This window comes from Passer domesticus, unplaced genomic scaffold (genome assembly GCF_036417665.1).
Source record: "Passer domesticus isolate bPasDom1 unplaced genomic scaffold, bPasDom1.hap1 HAP1_SCAFFOLD_287, whole genome shotgun sequence".
NCBI classification, from domain to species: Eukaryota; Metazoa; Chordata; class Aves; order Passeriformes; family Passeridae; genus Passer; species Passer domesticus.
This window is the reverse complement of record NW_026990066.1, coordinates 33002-42579: the sequence shown is the minus strand read 5'-3', so window position 1 is coordinate 42579 and position 9578 is coordinate 33002. Positions and strand designations below refer to the sequence as shown.

Here is a 9578-nt window from a genome sequence, read left to right as displayed (position 1 = left end):
GAGTTGAATTGGTAATTTTGGGGGTAAAAATCAACATTTCAGGGTTAAAAATTGAAATTTTGGGGCAAAAATTGGAGATTTTTTAAAAGCGCTTAAAAGGGCAATGCTTCAGGTGGGGACCACCGCGCCCTTAAAGTGGCAATGCCCTTAAAAGGGCAATGCTCTCTTAAAAGAGCAATGCTGGATATAAGTGGGGCCCACACCGAATTTTAAGCAGGAAATGACGTCACCGACACGCCTATGACGTCACAAACGCGCTGCTGACGTCATCAGCGAACCTTTATTAAATAATAACGGATCCATGAACAGGAAACGACCTCAGGGAAAGGGGAAATGAAGGTAGGTGTGGATTAAAGGGAAAGGGGGCGTGGTCAGAGCATGGCCACGCCCCCTCAGGGCCTGGCCACGCCCCCTCGCAGGGCCAGCACAAGATGGAGGACGGAGCCCCCCTGGATTTTGTAGTCGGCCGCCGTCTTCTCATCGTTCCTGGGGGAGGAGTCAGAGAGGCCACGCCCACTTAGGCCACACCCACTTTGTTACCCAAGCCTCATTTACTGTAAATCCATTCTTGGCCACGCCCCCCTTGAGCCACGCCCACCCCATTCAACCCCAAATTTTCCCTTTCCCACCCAAATTTGATTAAGCCCCGCCCACTTTGGCCCCTCCCATTTAAGTCCCGCCCCCAGGCACCATCGGAACTTTTGCTGCCATTTTAACCCAAATTTCCCCGTTTTAACCCAAATTTAATCCAATTTTTCCCGTTTTTCACCCAAATCCCACTAAGCCCCTCCCCTTTAAGCCCCACCCACTTAGGCCACGCCCCCAGCCGCCATTTTAACCCCATTTGCTGCCATTTTGACCTGAATCTCCCCATTTTCAACCCAAATCTTCCAATTTAAGCCCCGCCCCTTTACCCTTTGCCACGCCCCTTTATGCCTCTCCCCTTAAGCCATGTCCATCACTAACCACGCCCATTTAAGCCCCGCCCCTCCACCATTTTAACCCCATCTGCCGCCATTTTAACCCAAATTTCCTCACTTTAACCCCAAATCTTCCCATTAAAACCCCTCCCCTTTAACCTGTGACCACGCCCCTCCCATTAAGCCACTCCTGACCCTGACCACGCCCACTTAAGCCCCGCCCCTCCGCCATTTTAACCCCATTTGCCGCCATTTTAACCAAAATCTACCCATTTTCAACCCAAATCTTTCAATTTAGGCCCCGCCCCTTTACCCTGTGGCCACGCCCCTTTATGCCTCTCCCCTTAAGCCATGTCCATCACTAACCACGCCCATTTAAGCCCCGCCCCCTCCGCCATTTTAACCCCATCTGCCGCCATTTTAACCAAAATTTCCTCAGTTTAACCCCAAATCTTCCCATTAAACCCCTCCCCTTTAACCTGTGACCACGCCCCTCCCATTAAGCCACTCCTGACCCTGACCACGCCCACTTAAGGCCCGCCCCTCCACCATTTTAACCCCATTTGCCACCATTTTACCCAAATTTCCTCACTTTAACCCCAAATCTTCCCATTAAGCCCCGCCCCTTTACCCCGAGGCCACGCCCCTTTATGTCTCTCTCCGTAAGGCATGTCCATTCCTGACCACGCCCACTTAAGCCCCGCCCCTCCACCATTTCCCCCCATTTGCCACCATTTTAACCCAAATATCCCCGTTTTCAACCCAAATCTTTCCACTTAAGCCCCGCCCCTTTAACCTGTGACCACGCCCCTCCCATTAAGCCACTCCTGACCCTGACCACGCCCACTTAAGCCCCGCCCCTCCGCCATTTTAACCCAAATTTCCCCGTTTAAAGCCAAAATCGTGCCATTAAAGCCCCGCCCCTTTATCCACAGATCACACCCACCTCCTTAAGCCCCGCCCAACGTTGACCACGCCCATTTAACCCACGGCCCCGCCGCCATTTTAGCCCCATCTGCCCGCCATTTTAACCCAAATCTCCCCATTTTCAACCCAAATCTCTCCACTTAAGCCACGCCCCTTTAGTGTCTGACCGCGCCCCTCTCCCTTAGCCCCGCCCGCCCGTGACCACGCCCCCTCGGGAAGCCCCTCCTACATCTGCTTGCCGCTGTAGATCAGCCGCTGCTGCTGGGGGGGGATCCCCTCCTTCTCCTCCACCCGCTCCTTGATCCGCTCCACCTGCGGCCAAAAAAACAGCGCTGGGCACACCTGGGGCACACCTGGGGCACATCTGGGGCACACCCGGGGCACATCTGGGCACATTCGGGCACATCTGGGGGCTCCGGAGGGTTAAAAACTGTGGGCGCCGCCATTTTGGGTCATAGAGAGGAAGGAGTGTGGCGGAGCGCCGCCGGAAGTGGGCGGGGCTAAAGGGGAAGGGCTGGCCGGCTTGGAGGACTCGTCTGTGGTTTTTTTAAAGGGGCGATGGGTGGTGGGGACCGCGTTAAAGGGGGGATGGAACTGGGAGGGACTGGGAGGGACTGGAGGGAACTGGGAGGGACTGGGATGGAACTGGGAGGGAACTGGGAGGGACTGGGAGGGACTGGGATGGACTGGGAGGGACTGGGAGGGACTGGGATGGAACTGGGAGCGACTGGGTGGGACTGGGAGGGAACTGGGATCAAACTGGGATGAACTGGGATGGACTGGGAGGGAATTAGGATGGACTGGGATGAACTGGGAGGGAACTGGGAGGGACTGGAAGGGACTGGGAGGGACTGGGACGGAACTGGGAGGGACTGGGAGCGACTGGGAGGGACTGGGAGGGAACTGGGATCAAACTGGGAGGGACTGGGAGGGACTGGGATGGACTGGGATGGACTGGGAGGGACTGGGAGGGACAGGGATCAAACTGCGAGGGAACTGGGAGGGAGTGGAATTAACTGGAGGGACTGGGAGGGAACTGGGATCAAACTGGGAGGGACTGGGATGGACTGGGAGCTACTGGGATGTCACAGGGCCATACTGGGCCGCCCCTTCCCCTTACTGGGACCGAACTGGGAGCCCCCCCCCAGCCAAACCCGCTCCTTCCCGACGCCCAGCTGGTCCGTACTGGTCCGTACTGGTCCGTACTGGTCCGTACTGGTCCGTACTGGTCCGAACTGGTCCGAACTGGGAGCTCACCTTGTCCGTGGGCTCGATGTCGATCTCGATCTCTTTTCCCGTCAGCGTCTGTAGGGGGCGCCATCATCCCACAATGCACCGCGCGCTCCCCTCACGCTGCGCCCCCCGCCAAAACCGCCCCCAAATCCGCGATTTTCACCCCAAATCCCCTCCGCGCCTCCCCTTCCCCCTCGGGGACGGCGGGAAAAGCCGGGATTTGCCCGAAATCCGAGGTTTTCGCCCCAAAAGAACCTTGACTTTGATGAGCATCGTGGCGGCTGCGGCGCCTTCGGAGCCGCCGAGCGGAAGCGGAAGCGAGGCCACGCCCGCTAAACCCGCAGTGCCCAAACCTAAAATGGCGGCGGGAGCGCTTCCGGTCCCTCCGCCAATCAGCGCCCTGCGCCCGCCCCTTGCCGGCAGTAAAAATGGCGGCGGTTGTAGTTCACAAAGCGCTTCCGGGCTCTGAAGGCGCCTCATTGGTTGCAGCCGCTGTCAATCAGCGTCGGTCACAGCCCGCCTTTACCGGGCTGCTCCATTTTGTGTCGCGCGGGGGGGAAAACCTCAAAAATGCCTTTTTTAACCCCAAATTGAGCTGTTGAAACGCTCAATGACGTCACGCCGGGCGTCATACCCCTCCCCAGCCGTGCCTCGCTGTGATTGGCTCGTAAAATCCCCCCCAAAACCCCATTGGCTGCTGCATCCTCCCCCCTACATCAGAATGGTTCGCGCCACTCACGGTAGGGGGAGAAGCGAAGGGGGCGGAGCCTGCGGCGGCGGGGGCGGGGCTTCGTCCTGATTTAATGAGTTTATCAGCATTAATTAGCAGCTTAATGAACAAGTAATTAGGAGGCGGGGGTTGTGGGCGTGGCTACTCACGTGGGCGTGGTTTTCTGAGCCGGAAGTGAGCGCGGCACCGGAACTGTGGGCGGAGTTCAAGGCAAGTCAAGCACCTAATTTGCATATTGCTCGCCCCACCCACTTTTAGCCCCGCCTACCTGGGTGGGCGTGGCGAACCTCGGCAAAATAACGCTGCAGGATGGGGAGGGGGCGTGGCTTGGAGCCTGGAGGGGCGTGGCTTTGACAGAGCTGGACCAGCTGTGCCATATAAGGAAAAAGAGGCGGGGCTTAAGCAAAAAGGGGCGGGGTGGGAGGATTTGGGGAAATTTTGGCGATTTTGAGAAAATTTGGGGAAATTTTGAGGATTTTGAGAGGTTGGGGCTCAATTTTGGGTGAATTTTGGGGAAATTTTGGTTGATTTTCTGTTAATTTTGGTGAATTTTTTGTTAATGTTGGGTGAATTTTTGTTTATTTTGGGTCATTTTTTGTTATTTTGGGTCATTTCTTTTAATTTTGGGTGAATTTTCTGCCATTTCAGTAAATTTGAGGTAAGTTTTTTTAATTTTGGTTGATTTTTGTTAATTCTGGTTGATTTTCTGTTAATTTTGGGTGAATATTTGTTAATTTTTTGGTAATTTTGTATGAATTTTCTTCTTAATTTTGGGTGAATTTTTGTTAATTTTACGTTAATTTTTTGTAAATTTTTTGTGATTTTCTTGTTAATTTTGGGTGAATTTTTGTTAATTTTTTGTGATTTTCTGTTAATTTTAGGTTAATTTTTTGTGAATTTTGGGTGATTTTTTTGTTAATTTTATGTTTATTTTTTGTGAATTTTTTGTGTTTTTCTTGTTAATTTGGGTGAATTTCTGTTAATTTTATGTTAATTTTTTGTAAATTTTGTATGAATTTTCTTGTTAATTTTGGGTGAATTTTTGTTAATTTTTTGTGATTTTCTTGTTAATTTTGGGTGAATTTTTGTTAATTTTAGGGGATTTTTTGTCAATTTTGGGGTGAATTTTTGTTAATTTTGGGTTAATTTTTTGTTAATTTTGATTGTTTTTTTGTTAATTTTCGGTTAATTTTTTGTTAATTTTGTATGAATTTTCTTGTTAATTTTGGGTGAATTTTTGTTAATTTTGTGTGAATTTTTGTTAATTTTAGGTTAATTTTTTGTTAATTTTTCGTGATTTTTTTGTTAATTTTCGGTGAATTTTTGTTAATTTTTTGTGATTTTTTTGTTAATTTTGCTTGATTTTTGTTAATTTTCATTAATTTTTTGTTAATTTTCATTGATTTTTGTTAATTTTCATTGATTTTTGTTAATTTTATTTGATTTTTTTATTAATTATCATTGATTTTTATGGACTTTGGCTCATTCCCATCCATTCCCCCCCACACTTCCCATATAAGGCAAAAGGGGCGTGGCCAACCCACAGCACCGTGGTTTATCACCGGGGGGCGTGGCTTATCGGCAGGGGCGTGGTTTATCGGCGGGGGGGTGTGGTTTATCGCCACGGGGGCGTGGTTTATCACCAGGGGCGTGGTTTATCGGCACGGGGGCGTGGTTTATCACCACAGGGGCGTGGTTTATCACCGGGGGGGTGGTTTATCGCCATGGAGGCGTGGTTTATCGGCACGGGGGCGTGGTTTATCGGCACAGGGGGCGTGTCCCGCGCAAGCCCCGCCCCCTGCTCACCTGGGGCAGGTCGGGGGGGGCAGGGCGCTCTCCACGCGCAGCAGGAACTCCAGGAAGAGATTCCCCAGGGAGCGCCGGAAACGGGGCCCGTACTCCTGGGGGCACACTGGTCATACTGGGAGGGACTGGGAGCAAACTGGTTATACTGGGAGGGACTGGGAGGGACTGGGATGGGGACTGGGAGGGACTGGGATGGACTGGGAGGGACTGGGAGCAAACTGGGAGGGGATTTGGGGTTACTGGTTTATACTGGGATGGGGTTTGGGGTTACTGGGAGGTGACTGGGCCATATTGGTTTATACTGGGAGGGACTGGGAGGGAACTGGGAGGGACTGGGATGGGGTTTGGGGTTACTGGGATGTGACTGGGAGGGGACTGGGCCATACTGGTTTATACTGGCTTATACTGGGAGGGAGCGGGGGGGACTCAGATCAAACTGGGAGGGGATTTGGGGTTACTGGTTTATACTGGGATGAGGTTTAGGTGTTACTGGGATGGAATTGGCACTTACTGGTTTCTACTGGGATGGGGTTTGGGGTTACTGGGAGGGAACTCAGCCGTACTGGTTTATACTGGGAGGGAACTGGGATGGACTGGGAGTTACTGGGAGTGGATTTGGGGTTACTGGGATGAACTGGGAGGGACTGGGACAGCACTGGGAGGTAACTGGGAGGTTACTGGTTTATACTGGTTTATACTGGGATGGACTGGGATGAACTGGGAGGGGATTTGGGGTTACTGGTTCATACTGGGATGGACTGGGAGGGGCAGGGGGGGGGTTACTGGTCCATACTGGTCTGTACTGGTCCCTACTGGTCTCACCTGCAGGAAGGCCTCCAGGCCCCGCCCACTTCCCAGAATTCCCAGCACCTGCTCCCGGAAGTGCTCCTCGGCCACGGCCACCAGGGGGGCGCCCCTGCAGCGTCTGGGGGCGGGGCCTGACTCAGGCCACGCCCCTTTGACCATATATGGGTGTGGGGATACAGGGGGAGGGGCTGGGCTTGGCCACGCCCCTGTGGGAGGGATCAAAGGGGGCCCAGAGCTCCCAGTTCAGCCCAGTTCATCCCAGTATGGCTCCAGAGCCCTCCCAGTCCATCCCAGTATAAACCAGTAACCCCAAACCCACTCCAGTTCATCCCAGTCCCTCCCAGTATAAACCAGTCCCTCCCAGTTCATCCCAGTATGGCCCCAGTCCATCCCAGTTCATCCCAGTAAGAGCCCAGTATGGTTCCAGTTCATCCCAGCCCCTCCCAGTCCCTCCCAGTATAAACCAGTAACCCCAAACCCACTCCCAGTTCCCTCCCAGTGCCTCCCAGTTCATCCCAGTAAGGCCCCAGTTCCTCCCAGTTCATCCCAGTCCATCCCAGTTACTTCCCAGTTCATCCCAGTATGGTTCTAGTGCCTTCCCAGTCCCTCCCAGTTCATCCCAGTATGGCCCCAGTCCCTCCCAGTCCCTCCCAGTAACCCCCCCCCTCCCATCCCCCCCAGTCTCACCCCGAGGGCGTGGCCATCCCCTGGCCCCGCCCCCTCCGGGAAGAGCCAATCCAGCGCGTCCAGCACGGCGGGGGAGGGGCCGAGCTCCCGCAGCAGTGACGTCACCACCTGGGGGGAGGGGCCAGGGTGGGGGAGGGCCGGGGGGCGTGGCCTGGAGGGCTCCGTGCCCATAAAAGGATATGTGGGCGGGGTTTGAAGGGGTGGGCGTGGCCTGGAGGGCTCAGTGTTAAAAACAGGGCATGGGGGCGGGGTTTAGAGGGGTGGGCGTGGCCTGGAGGGCTCTGTGCCCATAAAAGGCCATGGGGCGGGGTTTAAAGGGGGTGGGCGTGGCCTAAATTAATTAATAACCACGATATATGGGATTTAGAGGGGTGGGCGTGGCCTGTGAAGGAGTGGGCGTGGCCTACAGGAAAGATGGGCGTGGCCTGTGCCCCCAAATCAGGGATGGTTTATAGGAGTGGGCGTGAACAGGTGAAGTGGGCGTGGTTTAGAGGGGTGGGCGTGGCCTAAACTCATTGTTCTTCACAAGGGGCGTGGCTTAAGGGAGTGGGCATGGCCTGAGAGGGAGTGGGCGTGGTCTAGGACAGAGTGGGCGTGGCCTGTGACAAAACGGGAGTGGCCAAAACTCATTAACATCCACAAAATGGCGGGTTTGGCTGGGTGGGCGTGGCCTGGGAGAGGGTGGGCGTGGCCTGGCAGGGAGTGGGCGTGGCCTGGGAGGGGTGGGCGTGGCCTACCTGCGCCTTGAGCCCCAGGCTGAGCCCCGCCCGGTGCTGGGGCCGCAGCAGTGCCGGGGCCCCGCCCCCCACGGCCTCCAGCAGCGCCAGGAGCCGCCCCCAGCCACGCCCACCGGGGCCACGCCCCACCGCGGCCACGCCCCCTGAGAGTCCACCAGGCCCCGGCCAGGGCCAATCGCAGCGAGGGGGCGGGGCTGGGGGAGAGAGGGGAGAGAGAGAGGAGCGAGAGACCAGTACGGACCAGTACAAACCAGTACGGACCAGTACGGACCAGTATGGACCAGTATGGACCAGTATGGACCGGTATAAACCAGTACGGACCAGTACGGACCGGTATAAACCAGTACGCACCAGTACGGACCAGTATGGACCGGTATAAACCAGTACGGACCAGTACGGACCAGTATGGACCGGTATAAACCAGTACGGACCAGTACGGACCAGTATGGACCGGTATAAACCAGTATGGACCAGTACGGACCAGTACGGACAGTATAAACCAGTACGGACCAGTACGGACCAGTATGGACAGTATGGACCAGTACGGACCAGTATACACCAGTACGGACCAGTATGGACCAGTATAAACCAGTATGGACCAGTATGGACCAGTACGGACCAGTAAGGACCAGTACGGACCAGTATGGACCAGTATGGACCAGTATAAACCAGTATGGACCAGCACGGACCAGTATGGACCAGTATGGACCAGTATGGACTAGTACGGACCAGTATGGACCAGTACGGACCAGTATGGACCAGTACGGACCAGTACGGACCAGTATAAACCAGTATGGACCAGTATGGGTCAGTATGGACCAGTACGGACCAGTACGGACCAGTATAAACCAGTGAGGTCCCAGTACGGTCCCAGTGCCCTCCCAGTTCCCGCCCAGTCCATTCCAGTACCCCCCAAGCCGCTCCCAGTCCCTCCCAGTTCGGTCCCAGTTCCCCCCCAGTCCCCTCCCCCCTCACCTGACGTCACTCCCGCCCATCCCCAGCCGTTTCCCGCGCTGCCTCTGACGTCACTTCCGCCCCGCTGCCCGCCGCTCTCGGGACCCTCCGGTACCGGCGGCGGCGCCGGCGCGCGTGGAGTGACGTCATCACCGCGCGCCGCGCCCGCGCTCGCTCCCCATTGGCCGCCGCTTCGGCCAATCCCGAGCCGCTCCCTCCCGCCCGCAGGCCCCGCCCATTCAATGACGTCACTCGCTGTGCTTTTGAACTGCGCTTTATTGGCGGGCGGTGACGTCATCGCGGGGCGGTGACGTCACGGGGTGGGGAGGGGAATGGGGCGGTGCCTGGGCTCCCAGTACGGACCAGTATAAACCAGTACGGACCAGTACGGACCAGTATGGCTCCCAGTGCTCCCAGTATGGCTCCCAGTGCTCCCAGTATGGACCAGTATGGCTCCCAGTGCTCCCAGTATGGCTCCCAGTGCTCCCAGTATGGACCAGTATGGCTCCCAGTGCTCCCAGTATGGCTCCCAGTGCTCCCAGTATGGACCAGTATGGCTCCCAGTGCTCCCAGTATGGCTCCCAGTGCTCCCAGTATGGCTCCCAGTGCTCCCAGTATGGACCAGTATGGCTCCCAGTGCTCCCAGTATGGCTCCCAGTGCTCCCAGTATGGACCAGTATGGGTCCCAATGCTTCCAGTATAAACCAGTATGGACCAGTGACACCTCCCAGTGCTCCCAGTATGGACCAGTGACAGCTCCCAGTGCTCCCAGTGCTC

General features: G+C 55.5%; 1 protein-coding gene across 6 annotated transcripts; it reads right to left on the bottom strand.

Annotated features, from left to right (window-relative positions):
• Positions 1–241: 241 nt before the first annotated feature.
• On the bottom strand, positions 242–8966 carry NEDD8 (NEDD8 ubiquitin like modifier). Of its 6 annotated transcripts, none has more exons than XM_064406515.1 (10): positions 8823–8966; positions 7848–8041; positions 7111–7218; positions 6439–6541; positions 5617–5711; positions 3960–4002; positions 3820–3875; positions 3105–3152; positions 2077–2159; positions 242–486 (listed from the first exon to the last, which is right to left on the bottom strand). In XM_064406515.1, the coding sequence occupies exons 1-10, from the start codon at positions 8840–8842 to the stop codon at positions 478–480; spliced, it is 759 nt and encodes a 252-aa protein (XP_064262585.1). In that variant the 5' UTR covers positions 8843–8966; the 3' UTR covers positions 242–477. The 6 variants fall into 6 exon arrangements, with proteins under 6 accessions (XP_064262585.1, XP_064262587.1, XP_064262586.1 ...); XM_064406517.1 differs by lacking the exon at positions 7848–8041 and adding an exon at positions 4079–4178 and having other exon boundaries at positions 3054–3152; positions 8823–8841; XM_064406516.1 differs by lacking the exon at positions 8823–8966 and adding an exon at positions 4079–4178 and having other exon boundaries at positions 3054–3152; positions 7848–7988.
• Positions 8967–9578: the final 612 nt, after the last annotated feature.